The sequence below is a fragment of the Aspergillus thermomutatus genome (assembly GCF_002237265.1).
Source record: "Aspergillus thermomutatus strain HMR AF 39 chromosome Unknown NODE_150, whole genome shotgun sequence".
Lineage (NCBI taxonomy): Eukaryota > Fungi > Ascomycota > Eurotiomycetes > Eurotiales > Aspergillaceae > Aspergillus > Aspergillus thermomutatus.
Window position 1 is genome coordinate 31,647 of NW_020798199.1, and position 18,180 is coordinate 49,826.

Sequence of the window (18,180 nt, forward strand, 5' to 3'; positions counted from 1 at the left end):
ACCACTTCACATTCAGGAGGCCTTCCGGTAAACCAGTCGGCGAAGAGAACCATACTGGACAGCCTGGACAGGGCGAGAGCACCTCTAATGAAAACACAGAAGCTGTTAAAAAGCCTGAAGAATCCGAAGAAGAAGAGTCAAGAACGCCTGTTTGGTCCTATGGGGGGCTGGAAGAGGAGAACGTTTGGGGTAAATAGATGGATGAGGTTGACTTCAACTGATACCAAACGGCTAATGACGGAATGACCTGCGATTTAATTATTCTGATTGTTCAACCAAATCTTTGAAATATATTATTTTTCTTTTGGCAATTGAATATACGGGATACGATTGCGCGACAGCAAAAGCCAGCAAAATGAGGACTCCGTTTTTGCTAACCACGAGGTAATCAGGCATCATTGGCCAGACAGTTGATGATAGGAATGATGATGTTCAAACAGAGAAAGGTTAAATCCCTTCTATTCTTGTCTACTGGCGACGTGGTGGTGATAGAAACCTATTAGTTCGTGCGGCTGAGCAATAGCGGTGCATCTTTACGCGCCGGCCACCACTAAAGCGGGAGTATCAACCACCACTATTCCAGTCAGGCACCGTCGCTTCTAGCCCGTCGTGGGATGAAATGTCGGCCATCCAAGCCAGTCGATGTGATTTACTCTGCTGCTGCCAGCAAATGAGATGCAGATCATGCCTGAGCGACGATCAACGATTCAACACGCTGCTTGAGATGGTGTCCCACAAACCGCTCTGACTGGTTCCGACCACCATGTTTTGAGCCTCGTGGGAAATTATCAGTTGATAACAGCTTGCTTAGCGCAGCAGACGATACTTGAATCAGGATAGAGGAGCTGCATCATGCAGGATGGCAATGCCGTTTCATCCTAAGCTGCGTGCGTGTTGTCGCTTGCCTGAGGGGCCTATGTATATGATGGATGGATTTCCCCCAGGCAGGGGACTTTTGTCGTTGGTTGAGAGTGAATCGAGTTGTTGTTGGCCGAGAGCTCCCAGCCTCTCTCGAATTCTGGGGTGGTGAATATCAGCTGGTCTGTCTGCTACCGTTGTTCTTGTCGTCATTCATTCTTATCTTTCACATTTGATTTGTTGTATTTCGAGTCCCTTTCAGCTCTGTCTGTATCCCCAAGAGGCGATGGAGCAACAGCTTTGAAGTCGGACGGCGATGAAGCTGGCAATTGAACAAGCAGGATCCGTGTTCACTGGCTGGATTGCGTCCTGCTTGTCCTGTCTGCGCCCTGAAGGTGATGTTCAGAACTCACATCATCAGCACACAATGAAGTCGAAGGGTATGTATCCTCCCCCTGACGGTCTATGTCATCAACAGACACTAATGTTCTTCCAATCCAGGCGTCGAACGAGAGATGAGGATATGTCATACTCAACCTCATCTCGTGCCTCCCATGAAGCTAGTGGTCTATGATGATCTTCCGAGCCCAGGTCCTCCTCCTCGGACCTCGTCCTTTCCATCATGGATAATGGAAGGCAGAAGCATCGCCTCCCGAGCATCCAACCGGGCCAGCATGTCGTTGAAGCGGCAGTCAACCACGCCATTAAGGATCAGTGCACCAACAGACTTCAGAAGAGTCGAGACTTTCCAGTCCTTCGCCTCCAGTCCAGCGGAGTTCCAACCTCTCGTGTTGAAGATCCACACACCCGGCAACCGCTTATCAGATCTGCCAACCTTTAACGACTTTCTCTCACAGGAGGACCAACGACGATCTCTTGCCTGGCCTGCAAAAGCCCTGGTCTCTCCCACTGACCCTTCACGCACATCCCGCGGTCGATCTCATCATCATCACTCTTCATCATCCTTCCAATTACCCCGCAAACCGGTAGGATCAGGGTCCCGTCGATCTTCCGTTGCCACGTTGGAGCAGCTTCTGGACAAGCAGACTCCAATCACGAGCCCTGTGATACCTCATTTCTCAGCCCGTACCTCGACCGCCACCGGCATCAGCGAGGCCTTGTTCTCGCCCACACATACCAGGCTGGAGTCTTCGGCTGGCTACGGTTCAATGCCACAACGCCAACGCAGCGATATCAACCCCATCGCGGTGGCCCCCAAGACACCCCCCAAAACCCCCCTGCAGGACAGGCCGCTACCAGCTCTTCCTACCGACAACACCCCCTCCTCAACAGGAACATCCAACCCCTCGCCCTCCACCCTCTTCGAGAACGACATCCCATCTCCAACTCCAAACCCAAACACCACCCCATCCCGCACTGGCCGCGTCACCCAATGGCTCCTCCAAACAGGCAACAAAGCCTTCATCCCAATCTCTCCCCCTCCCCCTGGGAAACCCTGGACCGAAAAGAGCGCGAGCGCCTTTCGCATCCGCTCACGCACGCTCAGCGGCTCAACGGCCGTCTCTTCCGCCCCAAGCACGACAACCACAACGGGCCTATGTCCAACGACACCCTCATCACGGGGCACCCAAGAACTCAATCTCAACCTACCGTCCGAAAAGGACCTCGACACCTTCCCGTCCCGGACCCTCTTCTCCAGCCCCACACCTGCCATCTCATCCACGTCCATATCCATATCCACGCCCACCCCCGACGACAGACCGTACCCCACCATCTACGAAGGCCAGCAACAACACTTCGCATACAGCGAGCTGGATTACTACACGAGTACCAATCACCGCCAATCAACCATCGGTCTGGCCTTTTGATCTTCCCCTCGTCTTCGTTTCCGTCATTCGTTTCTCGTGGTCTACGCAACGCACACGCCGTCGGGGGAGTAGTCAAGACAGCTGCCAGTGCCTTGCATTCAGGACTCGATCGTGTCGATGGATATACCCCGCTTTTCCTCTTGTTTTTCTCCGTGCGTGATTCCCCTTGCGTAATGTGCGTGCTGCATCATTCGGTCAGCGGGCCGGTTAGGCTGGCGATCTTTCTTGTTGGTCGGAAAGCGAGTGAGTGCTAATATAATATATTTCAATCGTATGGATAAGCAATTCACCTCTACAAATCTGTCGTATGCTACCCCCAGTATACAAAGCAGAACGTGTAAAAGGCTCAACGTCAGAAATAAGTGAAACCAACTGAGATGGTGCGTGAAGTGCCCCAGTCCTGTAGGATATATCGGTGCCAGTCACAGCAATGCATACGGTAGTATCAGAAAAGCAGTCACTTGGTATTCTGTCTACACTTCAAAGTCTTGGGATATCCGTGTGCGTCAAGGTATATAAAACGATCCAACATCAGGCAGTCAAACAGAACCGATCTCCAACTCCATGATGGAGAAGCAAGCAGATTGAGACAGAGAAAGACCAGACATGCAAACACCTCCGTACACCATCATTCCACTTGGTATCATATATTGAATGTTTGAACGAAAATTCGACCCTCCAATGTCTTTCCCATGTAAAAGACAAAATCGGCATTCCCGTCTCTCCACACACCCCGGAATACGCATGAAAGAAGAAACGCAGACATATCGCACGCAGACTAATCAGTAAAAAGCGAAAAGGCTGGTTTTGGGAAAGAAGACGTAGGAGTACGTCTTTCGATTCGGAACAGAGTAGCCAATACTCTCCTCTCTTTTTTTCCTACTCGGGATCTCCTAACGATTCCTCTTGCATGCAGTCTGTGGTATCAAATGGAAAAGAAACCGAAAAAGGAAAAACAAAACCGCTGAAAACAAACTTCTCGAAACAGCAGATCAAGTGCCTTGGGGTATAGTGCTGCAAATTGATATCTTGATTTAACGCGGTGGCCCAATAGGAGCCGGGTATCCAGAAGTAGAATTGGAAGTACTAGGACGACCACTATCACAAGATGCGCGGGGATCATGCTTGGGAGTCATGTCGCCTGGCGCGGTACCGAACGGAAATTTGGTATCAAAACGTGCTGGCCAACCGTTACTGCTGCTGTGGCTGTGGGAACTTCCAAGGACAGGCAAGTCGTCCTCGGGCAAATTCACACCCGAGTCATTCCATGGATTGCGGTAGCCACTGTCCCGGGACTCCATGGAAACAAGAGACGCCTTCGAGGCGTTGCTGGACGCATGTTTGAAGAACGAACCGGGAGAGGCCGAATGATTCTTACGACCAATGAAAGAAGAAAACGAGGAGATGCTGCCCGGCTTTCGGAGCCTCTCGAAAATCGATCCACGCTCGCTCGTCTCATCGGGAAAGTTGGGCCGGGTTGGGGAGTCGGTGACAAGGGGAGCGGGAGCATGCTGCAATAGCTTCGAGTCGAAGAAAGGAAGGGACTCCTCAAACGAGTCGGACTTGGGGCGCGGGATCGCACCCTTGACCGTGGTTGCGTCAAGGCCATGGGCGACAAGCCGGGAGATTAAGAAATCGATGGCATCCTTAAGCCCACCTGCGTTGTTGCGCGTGTATCCGAGCACAACACGGTCCTCCGGAGCGAAGGTCGAGGAAGCCGAACCAGTCTCCGAAATTGGCGACTCGGGATTTGCGTCCACCGAAGTATCAACCTCGTATTGCTCTTTCAACTTGGAGCAGACATCCTCGCGGAACTCGGGAGATTTGAAGAAATCACGCAATTCCTGAGAGCTCTGGAAGAGAAGTTCATGACTTTCTGGCACCATTCCCAGCAAGGCATCAACAGCCTGAGGAACCTGGTACTCGGGCCCAGAAATAGTCACGACGTCGCTAGCGAGCTCTGTGCTAGGGAACTCGATCTTGCAATTCCACTTCTTCTCAAGCTCATCAATCTCGGTCATGCGGGCAAGCAGTTCACGGTGGTACAACCGATTGATGACAACACGCTCAGAGACATATTCGGCATCCTGGATGCTATTAGAGACCATCCAATAACGGGTTTCGACAACAAGATCGGCCACTTACAACTTTCTCAACCATATCCATGATTTCCTGCTTGACTAGATCGAGACTCTGAGCATTACGAGCTGGCGTCCGGCAGATGACATTGTCAACCTTGATGTCATCATCTTCCTTGCCCATACCGCCGCGGTCCATGGCGTTGGAGAATTTGACGAAGACGGAATACTTCTTCATGATGCGTTGAATGTGCTGTCCGCCAATTCCGATGATCCGCTTGTGGTACTGATCCGGCACATGAAAAGAGATCGAAGCGGGCATTTCCTGCTCAACAAGATCAAGACCGTTCTTCGTGGACTCATATTGATTGCCACAGACGTCGATGTAGAAGTTGTACTCGTTGAAGCCATCGAAGATGATTTGGACGTTGCCTGAAGAGGGTCAATGAAACGCTGAAAACAGTGTTGGAATGATCAAGAAGACTTACTCTGGCCCATGATCTTATTGATCTTGCCGTTCTTCTTTCCACTGACAAACTCCTTGTGCTCATTTGCAAGCTCGATCTTGACGCGCATTTGATACTGGCTTCGCTTCACAAACGGGATTTGATTGACAACCATCATCGCGGATTTCACCGCGTCGTCCGACCCATTGATGGTGAAAGTGAGGTTGTCAAAGCTGACTTCGGCACCCGAATTGGTGCAGATGTCAGACAACATTGTGCGGATGTCCGCGGCAGAAGGAGCGCGGAAGCCGCCTTGGGAAGGGTCAGGCATGATGATCCACCACGAAGCACTGTAAAATTGACCGGCCTAGACATTTGTCAGCAAATGAATGAAACGGGGTCAGAGATTGTATAGCTTGACGCACCAGAGCCATTATCTCCCGCACGGTGCGCTCAACGTGCAGAACCTCGGTGCCCTGAATACGAACAAGGCCCCGTTGGCTGCCGAGTTGCGGGAAGAGAACATAGGAACCGTTCATTTCCATCACCTTCCGGACCTTGTCGAGACGATCAAGAAGAATATTATCAATCTTGTTGGAGTTGACGATGACATCCTTGACGTAGATCTTGACTCCCATCACCAGCTCCCGCAACTTCTGTTTGGCACGAGCGATTTGTTCCTGCGTATCACCCGTGATGTACACCTCATCTTCGCTGCGGCGATGGGCACCTGGAGGGGTGTAGCCGAAAATTCGTGGGAAGGGCGGGGGAAAGTAAATTGCCGTCCCGGTGGCAGCTTCGATGAGCTTGATGTTCTTGCGTGTCCGACCGCAGACCAAGGTGTGCATGGTCAACTCCAATCTCATGGCATCCACATGACGTTTCAGCTAGCGATGCCTTAGTACCGAAGATCAACTGATTGTAGAGGGGGGACTTACAATTTGATCAATCATGATCAAGACTCTGGTCTTGGCATGCTCAGCACTCTCCATGTCACCGTAGATGGAAACCCGGAATCGATGATCCAGTCCATTGTCTGAAGCGTATCCATACGATGAAACCACCGAACTGTCCGTATCGCGAAACTTGGGGCTCAGGAGGAAAATGTCGGTGCCTGTGTAGGCGGCCAAAGTATCCAGGTGTTCCAGAACACTCGATCGAACACCCTTGGTCGATCCATCCATGATGAGATGTATGTCCACGTCGACGGTCGCGCAGCGCTGAGGAGCATAGAAAAGTTAGCAAATATTACATCACCCGGATGTGATGCTCTATATCGAAAGTTCGTTTCATACCAGTAGGATGGGAGTCTCATTGAGAATTTTCGCTCGCATCTTGCGCACAGTTTCTCCGTCACCCGTGATGCAGACGTTGGTCACCAAGCCTTGAGGTCGCCTCTGCAATGATGGAACCGACTTGGGTTCCGAGGACGTAATCGCGGCTTCAACCCGACCGTTACTGGATTCCGTAATCTGACGGCATAATCTGCGAAGAGATTCGACGTTGCTGGCGTGGACGGGCAGGTTGTAAACCGGAGTTCCTTCCGGGGTGCCTTCAGGAAACGACCAGCGCTGCAGGGCGCCGGGACTCGCATGAAGCACATCATCGATATCGGGACCGGCGAGGGTGGAGGAGTATGGGACATTGAAGGAGAGGTTGACAGTGGGATCGATTCCGGTGGGAGGAGTCATAGGAGGAGCGCCGTGCGGTCGCCGAAGAGAGTGGGAGGCCATGTCGGTATGAGGTCTAGACATGCCAAAGGCAGGCGTCATCCGCTCCCAGCCATGACGGGCCTGGCCCGTAAAATTAGAGATCTTGTGCATGACAAGAATAGATCGAATCTCTGACCCCTTGAACAAGTCGAGGGGAAAGAGAGGGAAGGAAGCAGAAGGAGAGAAATGGCGGAAGTTGATCGGAGGGGGTTCGAAGAGAAAGGAGAGGAGGGATGGATCGATCTCAAGAAGGATGAAGTCGCCGTTCTCGACAGGGATGATTGGAGGGCGGCGTTGACTGGAATGGTGTGGGTGGACAGAGCGTGCGTTATGGAACCGGAATGGTGGGAAAAGACAAGCAATCGATCAACGAGAACAGGGTATCGAAGTGGGGAGAGGAGAGGATGAGTTAATACTGAAGACGATGTAGAGAGAGAAAAGAAAAAGAGGAGGGAAAAGAGAAAAGGAAAGAAAAAGACCAAAAGGATCAAGAAGAATTGTTCAATGAAGATGGAGAGAAGAGAAGAGAATAGATGGGAATAGTAGAGGAGGAGGAGGAGGAGGAAGAGGAAGAGGAAGAGAGGTGAGAATGTGAGTAAGAGAGAAAGAGAGCTATTTTCCTCGAACGGTAGACTACGGTCTGGGTTGGCTGAATTCAGGTCAGAGTCAGATCAGTCGAGGTCTTACTTGCTGTTCGATTCTTCTTGAAGATCCTTCCTATGATAGCTCTATCCAGTACTAGAGTAGATAGATAGAGCATGAACAACTAAACGGCTCTTTTCATCTGATCTTGACTCTCTCTCTTCACAGATTTGCTATCATTCTCAGCCCAATGGCCCAGTTCTGTCTTTCGTCAAGGCGGAAGATGCGGGTCAAAGTTCTGGTCCAGCGTCTAGACTACAAGTGGCTCAGGACAAAGTACGGTTTGACCACAGACAAAGCAATTATGATCATCATGGTGATTATTGTAGACCATTCTTGTGGTCAACATGGTTACAGGAATGACGATGATAATTGTTTCTGAGGATTTCTGAGGTCTCAAGGTTCCTGCTCTGCAGAGGGAGGCAGATATCCCAATCTATATCCTCAGGCACCTCACATAGTGCCTTCCCTTCTTCCATGAGATGAACATCTTTCTGTTGCTCTAATACTACCTGATTGTCTTTTTTCTCACATTCTCAACTCCCAAGATAGCCTGTATCTAGGATCCCGCAAGAAGAGCTCAGCAACTGAACAGATTAATATTGTCAACAGAGTCTCGCTGATCTAGGAGAAGGTGTGGCTGTAATCCTCTGCTATTCTCGCATTCGTCTTTCCTGCACGGCCCACTCGCTATTCCCTTTCGAGGTTTCCAAGCGAAATAGCAGTCACGTGGATTTCTAGCAACAGACCAAGTACTCCCCATAACGTTCCCATAACATGCTATCTTATGACCACATCCTCTCATCCACCGATGAGAGGATAGGTATCGATCATCATTCATGACACAAAACAAGTCCAATTACCGCGGAACTCATGGTCGCTGCACGCAAGTTCCTGCCTCGCCCGCTTGTTCCGGCCCCTGAGCTGAGCGAATTGACTTTGTCCGGGAATTGAATCCCTTGTTCATGATGATCTGTTTGTGTTTATCTACACTACTGTTGATTGTCGATTGTATTCGTCTTAGCAACAGCTGGTAATACATGATTTGCCACTGGAACATACCACAATAGCTGATCCTCAAGGGACGGTATGAAAGTGGGACTCAAATCCCTTTCCAACAGCGTATTCGACTTCAATAACAGCCAACAGATTAGTCTACCTTCTGTCAGAAGAGGTCTTGATATCTGTTTCACAATCAGTTTCTTCAAGTCCGGAAATACCAGGCCTTGCGTCACCAGGTGCCATTTATCTCATCATTATTACTACCCATGTAAGTACTTGGTTGCTCCACCCGGAAGTTGAGGGAGAGCCCAAATCAGGACTTTAGCAGTACAACGCATGAGATACCTCAGATTGTCTGTTCATGAAGAGGAGAAGCGAAGATTCGTGAGTAAATTACAATCCTGTTTCCTGTGCTCCATAATCATCGGCAAAAGTGTCATGATCATCTCCCCTACATTTTTGACTTGATCAAGTAGCCATCAGCACCCAACGACTACGGATCTACCTGAAGAATGCCAATCATATCAATTGAAATTCGGCCATTCCAACTTAATCGAAGCCAAGGAAGCCTGTAGCTCGCATTGGATGATTCCCTCCGTCCCATCCCCAGCAAATATGTCTCCCAGAGGTACCTTATGCTTGGGCACCAGCAACAGCAACCATCACTCTTCACCATGACATTCATATGTACATTTGAACATAGAGTCAAGGATCCAATGCGTCTTGAGAATCATATCTCATTTAGAAAAGTAAGGAAGAATAGCAAACCCCAAGTCCCTCATCGACCTCAAAATCAATGACGTCATCGTTGCTAGTTGTGGGTCTGCCTCACAACAGACTACCTCTACATTATACGGAGTAGACAGTAGATAAACCTTCCATCTCAAAAATTTGCGGACAAATTACCGGGCAACCCCCCAAAAAAATGCATTGGAAGTCCAAGCAAAAACAACAGGTGAGCACGCATCAACCAACTGGAATCAATCCCGCGCATATTCCCCGGGTTATGTCTCAGCAATCCCCTGGTAGCCCTGCGTCTGAGCTGTGCTGTGCATATATATCCGTCTGCATACGGAGCATACAAGGGCATTTCTGTCATTCTGGTCGTTACTAAGGTAGGTATATATTCAAAACATAACCATGCTCATAGTTAGCCTGTAATTATCATTCTGTATAGCCCAGTGGACCTACATAGCTCTATAAAGAATAGAACCTACTGTCCATGGGATGCACAGCGCCCAACAAACGCTGTATATTCTGCTAGTTGATTCTCACCGCCCCAGACACTGCTTCTTTGATCCTTGTGAACCTGCCTGTCTTTGAATGCAACACAGCATGTATGTATGCTGTGGGTGCTTGAATCATGTGGCCCGAGCTACACTAGCTAAAGGACCCTTCCCAGTAATTGCAGAGTATTCAACCACTACTTCAACGTCCTTGCAGATGATGAGACCCAGTGTGTGTTGGAATGCCCCATATCATTCGACACTGTTTTCTAAACTGTAGTGGTATTTCTGATGCAAGTGATAGTCGAGTGGGTGAATGATCATTGAAGACCCCTAAGTTCAATTGAAAAAGTGTACATTAAATCGCTAGTTAGACGACTTGTGATGACGATCGAATACAATACATGCAAATGAATCAACCCGGCATTGATCCGGCTTCCCCGGTTGAACCTCAATAACGCTGGGAAACCCGATGAACTGTCTCTCTCCCATCGAGCACCACCCGCTCCGGCTCCCCTTCATAGTACCTCTCTTCTCTCGCCAGAGGGCGTGGCGCAACATAAACAGGTCGCTCGATATATTCTCTTGGCCGTCGAGCGTCATCGTCTACATAAACACTTACATCTCGTGCGGCTGGGCGGACGCTTCCCATCCGCGGGATCATCTCCCGAGGCTCCTCGTAGTGAGCAGCAGGGGGCCGCACACTCGGCATCCGGATGATCCTCTCTCGCGGGATATCCGCCTCTTCAACGTAAGTCGCACGAGTCGCAGGATACCCGGCTACTTGAACGCTACTGCTGCGTGGGTAAGGCTCTCTGTCATCAACCAGTGGCGTGACGTAACTGCGCCGTTCGCTCGGAGCGGGCCGAGGGTATTCCGTCACCCGTCGATAAGCTGTGGGCGGAGGTGGCATTTCCTGCACGTATCTCCGGCCACCATATGGATCCTCAACAACGGAGACCGCTCGAACGTTACCACCAGGACGTATCTGTGCGCCGTCATCGTAGACCTCGCCTCGCGGGATTCGACCAGGAGGTGGAGGCATTGCCTGCATTCTTGGCGGTGGAGTCTTCTCACGGTAATGATTTCCGTGCTCATCTATCAAGATCCGCCCTTGAGGCGCCGTTGCACTTCCTTCAAGCCAGGCCTCTTGGTAGCGCGGCGATGTCGGCGACCCGCCGGCCGGGACGTAGTGTCTAGCGTAAGTTTGGGGCACGTCGTCATAATACCTGACTCTTTCTTGTGGAGGACGCTCCACGATAGCGTAGGATGCAGCGCGCAGCGAGCGAGAGCTGGGTCGCTCAATGTACTCCCGAGTGTACTCAGGGTGCCGAGCCTGGTGTAAGCTTGCCACCCTCCGTAGATCTTGGTCATCGCGTACAGGACGCCGAACGCTAAGCCTTGAAACCGTCCTTGGGTATGCGGCTTCGATTTGAGCTTCATGATAAGGGTCGAGCTCATATGCAGGCTCCCGCATCGGTTCGATTCTCTCGTATACTGGCGTATAGCGAGGCGAGGCGATGTCAATATAGATCGGTCTTTCTTGAGGCTGGATTGCGGGTGGCGTGTCAGCAAAAGGCGGCGGCGAGACAGGTTCGTCCTTGATGTGTGTCTCGGCTCTGCCACCTGCTTGCGATCTGTAAGAGACTTGGCGGGGTCGGCTTCTGTCTTCATGTAGTCTCCTGCGTTTCCTCGGCATCAACTGCTGGGGCGGAATGTCAGGACTGGCAGCTCGAAGATCCTGTCTCGCATGCTGCATCCGGTTAGAGCTGTCGTCTATTGGTGGGACTTTGGGATGATGGATGGTGGGAACCTTAGCTATGGCCAGTGGAGAAACTCTTGACGGCTGAGGTGCCGCAGGAGAAGTGATATGATTGCGCACAACCCTCACGTTATCCCCGGGTGATACTGTTTTGTGACGATGTTGATGGGAAGGAGGACGCTCCTGGTCTTGTCCTCTGCGCTTGTCCGTATGTGGCTGTCTGTGTTCGATCGGATGAAAGTCTGCGCTTTCCATAGGCGGTATACCTGGAGCTGGAGGTGAATACTCGGGCTCCTCAAAAGCATCTGCCTGCTGTTGAGTTGCCTGCATGTTGTTGTTCGCGCGATCTACCTGAGCCTGCTGTGACTGACTCTGATGGTCTGCAACGGGGTAAGTATCTTGCATTTCCTGATCCGATGCCGGTCTGTTGAGGGCTTCAAGCCGTTGCAACTCATCTGAGTAATTCTCTACTGGAGCTTCAGTAGCAACTTCCTCTGAATTAGAAAGAGGCGCTGAAGATGGCTTTTGCTGAATCGGAGAGTCAGGGGCTCTACTGGAGTCGAAGGATTCATCATACGAGTCACTGGGTGCTTCCATGCCATTGGGCCCAGGAACATCGATGGATGGTGAAGGTGGAACCAGCTCAAAGGCCTTGTTCAAAACTTCCGAGACATCAAAGTCTGGCTTCACGTCCTGCATGGCGGCTCGCTGCCGGGACTCTTGCTTCTTTTGTTCCAGCTGCTCTCGTAACGCCCTTTCCACTCTTTGTCGTTGTAACTGCAATTCCGCTCTAACTAGATCATCGGATTTGGTCAAGAAGATCGGATCGATCTCCGACGTAGGCTTGGGAACAATACGCGTAGACTGAGGCGCGCTGGTCACACCAGATGGACCATTGGTTTTGATGGTCTGCGCACTCGCGACTCCTGCAGCTGCTGGCTTGGACTGAGATGGATTACCCTGGGGAGGAATTTGACCGCCAGCAGTCTTTACCTGAGCTTGCCTTGTTGGGGTAGGGGGATTAGGGGCATTCCGAGACGTGGTCTTGCGCACAAATTGCTGGGGAACTTTCAACCTAGGGTGAGCACCAGTAAAGATGTCGTCGCTAATTTTCAGAATCTTCTCATACTCCTTCACCTGCTCACTTTCCGATAAGCTAGCTGATACACCCCCAGCTTGGAGTTGAGCTGTCCCGGGAGTCGCCATGATGCTGAAGCTCCACGGGCGGGAGGTTTGGCTTATGGGAGTAATAATATTCGATACTTGTAGTACCTGTGATTTCAAAAGCCCTATAAACCTAGTTCACCTGTGATAAGTTGATCACTCTATCAACAGGAAACATGGGAGATTGAGAGCAGGAAAGCCGGGTGATTTTTCGCCTTTGATGTGGTCAAGGGAGAAGAAAAAATGGCAGAATCAAGCTCTCGAGTCCGAACGGCTTAAGCTAGAGAGTCCGTGACCGGGTTTGGCGGTCAGCGCTAAGCTCTCTACGGAATCATAATGCGGGCGGTTATTCCCGCGGAGTGAGGCCGTATGGATTCATGAAGTAGTCATTAGTTGTGAATCATCGCTCTACCTACTTCCACCTTCATCTATGACTCCTTTGATATCGCGGACTTATCGCATATGCCAGAGAATCCAACCTAAATTTGCAATTCCCTCATCTTTTCATTATAGACCCTTCATTTCTCACAGTGATCTCATTCACACGCGAAGAACAATGGCAACTGCGGAATGTCCCACTGGCGCAGTACCTGATCCTGATCCAAGGCCAGTTTTCTTCTTTGACATAGATAACTGTGTATGTATATGTGCTCTCCTTCTGTCTGTTGTCTATTTTCAAACAAAGCTCAGGCTAATATGGAGTCATGCGCAGCTCTATTCTCGAGGTCAGGAGCCCCGCTGCCTCGAGCGCTCCGATGAGAACTGACATGGCCAGCGCAGGATGCAACATCCATGATGAGATGCAAAAGTTAATCCGTTAGTCGCCTCAAAACCTCCTCGCTACGAACGCGCTCGGACAACGCACCCATCTAACTCAATCACCCTCACCCTCACAGACCAGTTCTTCGTCAAGCACCTCTCCCTCAGCGCTCAAGACGCCCACATGCTCCACCAGAAATACTACAAGGAGTACGGTCTTGCGATTGAGGGTCTCACGCGTCATCACACCATTGACCCCCTGGAATTCAACCGCGAGGTCGACGATGCCCTCCCCCTAGACGAGATCCTCAAACCGGATCCCAAATTGCGCAAGTTACTCGAGGACATCGACAAGTCCAAAGTGAAGCTGTGGCTGCTCACAAACGCTTACGTCACACATGCCAAACGCGTCATCAAGTTGTTGAAGGTGGATGATTTGTTCGAGGGCATCACATTCTGCGACTATGCGCGGCCTCCGCTCATCTGTAAGCCATCCCAGGACATGTATGAGAAGGCGGAGATTGAAGCCGGGGCGCCGAGCACAGAGCAGTGCTACTTTGTTGGTATGTTACATCCCATAAGCTTTGACTCTGTCTCGGTATCATGCTGATGAATTGGAAGATGACTCGCACTTGAATTGCAAACACGCCGCGGAACGTGGCTGGACTACGGTGCACCTCGTCGAACCGATGCTCCAGACCCCTCGGATTCCGGCCTCGCAATACATGATTCGGAACCTTGAGGAGCTGCGGACACTGTTCCCACAGCTCTTCAAGGCTAATGTCGCATGATAGACTCGAGAGACATTTGTTTATAGAAACGGGCGTGTTTGTGTATTGTGTTAGATTAATGAATATACGAAGCAACTGAGAATGAGCTCGCAATGACGGGCTCTGATTGTGGCAGTTGGCATAGAATTTGTGATATATACGGAGCCAAAGCGATAATCCCCCTGCGGTCTTACTAGTCGAACCTTCCGACGAAAGACAGTAGGGACAATCAGAGAAGAAGAGTTGATAAGGGCCGGACTAGCGCGCGTTGTAGCTATGAATCAACCGAGGACTAACATACCGACACTGGTCCCTCCCAGAAGGTCAGGAATCTGAGCCATCTGTATAGCGTCTCCGAGCCTCCTCTCCATCTCCTGCAAAAGGTCCAATGTGATGGCTGTCGCAGATTGCATGCCGGCATGGTGAAATGTGCTCTGGTCGCCGAAAGAGGCAAAAGAAGCATGTCGTGGTAGTGTGGAACCCGTTCGATAGACTGTGGACGTCGACCAGTATTTCCCGTCGGATGACTGATGATGATCTGGTCGGACTCAGATCAAGGGGAGCGACCGGTTCCGTGGGCGTACATGCGCTCATCAACTGCTTGAGAAGGGCGTGATCAAAAGAGGTAATCCTGGCTACCCTCGCGGACAAGGATTGTAAGCCAGGGCTTTTATCTTGAGGATCGGACAGATCGCTGGTCACTCAGACAAGGGTCAGTGGAACGATTCCGATGCCACGCCTTTGATGATCTGCTCGGTCTTGACCCTCGGCATCCTACGGACTATTGAGACAACCCGCTCCTGGTTACCCGTCGATACACTTGCCGCATGTATTCTGGAAACTGGCAAGGCTAGCTCTGACGTCCCTGGAGGAGACCTGTGCGGACACTGCCACCGGCGATACATTGATGACTCCATATATAACTTGGTCGACCCAGATCCCTTTGCTAGTCCTCCGTGTTTAAGGAAGCTTCACAGCAGCGGGTTCGAATTCGAGTTGTTTCCTCTCAACAGATGGCTACAGTTGTTGTGCGAGAATGAAGCGACGGGAGGCGGGTCAACCCGGCCGTGAGATTGGCGCACTATTACCAGGTAACGTACGGGAAAAGGATTTCGTTGCTGTCCAAGAAATTCTCACAAAGAAGGCGGAGCGGGTTTTGACTGCAATGTAACTTCGGCCCTGAAGGTAGTTGAAGATGGGATTTTGAATGGGTATTCGCAAGACTGCTTGAGACGGTGGAAGACAATGTAGCCGGGGCATTGGGAGACAACAATCATGCCAGCTCCGAAGTCATGAGAGTACCTAGTCCCCGCTTGTCATAAACACCACAATCACATCTCAACATGTTCAGTTCTTTTTCTTCTTTTACCCCTTCTCTGTTAACCCACCAGCCAGGTTTTGCTGTTCTCTGCTACTAAACCATGACAAACACCACACAGCCATCTGCCACTGACGCGGATGAAACCATGCGCCTGGCAGTGGAACAATTCCGCACCAAAATGGAGTCCTCTAATCGGCAGTTCCTCCAAGATCGGATGGATGAAATTGAAGCCATGAATCTCCCCACCGAAGAAGAAAAATTGAAAAAGATGCGCCCCTACTGGCCTAATTTGGGAATCAAGGGCGAGGATCCTTGGAAAAATTGCGATCCAGTAGGCCCTGTCCGCCAATCTCGCGAGGAGAGAAATGTCACTCGATTGGCCGATGTTAAAGCGCTATACCATGAGTATATGGATGGCACCCTACCACCAACCCTGTTGACAGAAGAGTGGCGTCGGATGTATCTGGAGACCGTCCAAAGTGTGTGTAATGAGGCGGCCTTTCGAGATGAGGAGGACGAGGATTTCCAAATCCCGCTTTGCCACGAGCTGGGCTCCTTTATCAAGTACGCCGATGGTGTCCATGATCTAGACTTCCGCCGCTCAGGCATCGCCCCTTTCGAACCAACCTTTTCAATAGGGATCCTGGACTATACAATCAAGGATAACCTGGCGGTATTTGCCCTGCCAGCCCCTGATATCTCCAGGGCCCGAGAAGATCTGAAATGTTCTCTGCAAGAATTTCTGTGTGACGAAACCTTCATTGACGGCACCGTCGATGAAGACTTGGAAGTGAAAGTTGGTTTCATAACCGGGACTGGCTGCCGAAATGGATATGATAAATGGTACAGCGCCTATCTCTACTGTCGCCGGTACGTGGACGACTCCGATCCAAGCCACAAGGACTGGGCGTGGCGGGTGGTTGTTTTCCAGGCCCACGGCGAAAATCCCACTACGCTTTATGGGCGGAAGCCAAGATTCGACTCCATTCCCGAGTTTCTGGAATGGTACAGTAGCTGGCTGGAACATTTAGATCTCGATCAGGTTCGGAAGGACGTCAGGGGACCTGAGTATGATGGTGATGACGATTTCTGGCCAGCTTATGGATGTGTTTCCAACGGATAGTCAAATCCAATCCATGTTGGGTGGGATATGTCCGAATTTCGAGAAGAAAGAAATTGCCCGCCCAATGATGTCGAAGAATCAGAATCTCCTCTGATCTATTGTTCAGTCTCCGCCCATAAGAAGTAGTATTCACCCATCTCACCTGCCTCCTTCCTTATGTCCCTGCCAATGATGAAGGCAACCGAGTTTGGTTCCGCGCCGCAGACAGCAGAGCCGACCTCGAAAAGAACGACAGCGGCGAGAAAGACGGCTTTGACGCTCACGAAGGTGTATATTTTCCCAAAGACGAGCAAGAAGGCGCAATTGGTGAGCATGTAGGCTGTCCCATACCAGCCAACCTCGTTTGACGCGTGGAATTCATTGGAGATGGAGGGTGTGGCAGTTGAGATAATTAGCTTGTCCTGCAAGCCCTCCTGGCGCACGGAGAAGAAGTATGAGAGCATTCAGCTGTACCAAGGCAACTAGGAACACGGCAATATAGAGGGAGATCATCAGAAGCACGAGCCTAAGGCCCGTAGGGTTTTCATGGTCATCGGGAGCTTCTGGGGGGTTCATTGAAATCCCCCCTTCTCCTGCTCCTGCGGATTATCGTTGCTGGGAGTACCCATTGTGCAACTTTGGGTGCACCTGGAACTTGGTTGATTGATCTTAACCTTCAGGCTTCCGTTTACAGCATAGGGTCTGTTTTTTTGGAACAGCATAGTCGTAACGAGTGTCAATACTTCCCCTAAATACATGAGCAACATTTAGCTCCCTTCATGACAGAGGGTGGTTCGTGATGGCAGACGGTAGCCGATATGGCGGCCGTAGCCACTTGTTGACTGCTTGGGGATGACCTCTGTTTCTGAATAGCATTTCAGTCTACTGCGTACAAATCTCAAGAGTCATGGGGAATAACCATCAGCCACTTGAAAACGCCTCCCGCGATCTTCGATGATCCTCCCGCTGGGCAGGGCGTCATGATCGTCCGTCCCACCCTCCGACCGTTCGTCTTCAAATCCTATAACGCCCTGAAGCCACTCGAAAATCAAGATTGGCGACAAAAATGATTGAATAAAGATCTTTCTTTCGTTTCCTTAAAAAAGTGCAAAGTCCAAAGTAAAAATGTAATACCGATAACAGGAAGAAAGCATTTCAAACATAAAAAGTACTAAAGTGTAACGGCGACCGGATAATTGTTCCACGTGACTGCCTACAACCCTGACTCTCGTCGACTCTTACATGAGCCCTAAGTATACCCAGGAATTGCTGCACCATAGTGGTAACTTGTTCTGCTTTTGAAACCTCGTATCTTCTTGTTGTAAAGCAGACGTAGACTTGTTCCCATCGGCCTCACCAGCGATTTGACCTCGGGTCGCTCACACAAGTGATTGCGCAGATTGCGCACTGCGATTATTTTGACTGGATTCGGACACAGGTGTATGGCTAGATCAATCACGGAAGGGCTAATCCAGGTTATATATTCAAGGCAGGCCGTTTGTTTGGTTG

General features: G+C 50.6%; 6 protein-coding genes across 6 annotated transcripts; 3 read left to right on the forward strand and 3 right to left on the reverse strand.

Annotated features, from left to right (window-relative positions):
- Window positions 1-1,285: 1,285 nt before the first annotated feature.
- CDV56_104365 (uncharacterized protein) lies at window positions 1,286-2,687 on the forward strand (the record flags this gene model as incomplete). Its single annotated transcript, XM_026757984.1, has 2 exons — window positions 1,286-1,298; window positions 1,360-2,687. The coding sequence occupies 2 exons, from the start codon at window positions 1,286-1,288 to the stop codon at window positions 2,685-2,687; spliced, it is 1,341 nt and encodes a 446-aa protein (XP_026612906.1).
- A 1,034-nt stretch (window positions 2,688-3,721) lies between these two features.
- On the reverse strand, window positions 3,722-7,034 carry CDV56_104593 (KH domain protein; the record flags this gene model as incomplete). The annotated part of the gene is made up of 6 exons (XM_026758212.1): window positions 3,722-4,774; window positions 4,833-5,197; window positions 5,254-5,578; window positions 5,637-6,098; window positions 6,150-6,431; window positions 6,507-7,034. 6 exons carry the CDS (start codon window positions 7,032-7,034, stop codon window positions 3,722-3,724), a joined length of 3,015 nt encoding a protein of 1,004 aa, XP_026612907.1.
- Window positions 7,035-10,244: 3,210 nt separating this feature from the next.
- Window positions 10,245-12,761, reverse strand: CDV56_105122 (uncharacterized protein; the record flags this gene model as incomplete). Its single annotated transcript, XM_026758741.1, has 1 exon — window positions 10,245-12,761. The coding sequence occupies one exon, from the start codon at window positions 12,759-12,761 to the stop codon at window positions 10,245-10,247; it is 2,517 nt and encodes an 838-aa protein (XP_026612908.1).
- Window positions 12,762-13,423: 662 nt separating this feature from the next.
- Window positions 13,424-14,269, forward strand: CDV56_105381 (putative pyrimidine 5'-nucleotidase; the record flags this gene model as incomplete). Its single annotated transcript, XM_026759000.1, has 3 exons — window positions 13,424-13,535; window positions 13,616-14,041; window positions 14,100-14,269. The coding sequence occupies 3 exons, from the start codon at window positions 13,424-13,426 to the stop codon at window positions 14,267-14,269; spliced, it is 708 nt and encodes a 235-aa protein (XP_026612909.1).
- Window positions 14,270-15,669: 1,400 nt separating this feature from the next.
- CDV56_105553 (uncharacterized protein) lies at window positions 15,670-16,692 on the forward strand (the record flags this gene model as incomplete). The annotated part of the gene is made up of 1 exon (XM_026759172.1): window positions 15,670-16,692. The coding sequence occupies one exon, from the start codon at window positions 15,670-15,672 to the stop codon at window positions 16,690-16,692; it is 1,023 nt and encodes a 340-aa protein (XP_026612910.1).
- Window positions 16,693-16,787: 95 nt separating this feature from the next.
- Window positions 16,788-17,135, reverse strand: CDV56_105639 (uncharacterized protein; the record flags this gene model as incomplete). Its single annotated transcript, XM_026759258.1, has 1 exon — window positions 16,788-17,135. The coding sequence occupies one exon, from the start codon at window positions 17,133-17,135 to the stop codon at window positions 16,788-16,790; it is 348 nt and encodes a 115-aa protein (XP_026612911.1).
- Window positions 17,136-18,180: the final 1,045 nt, after the last annotated feature.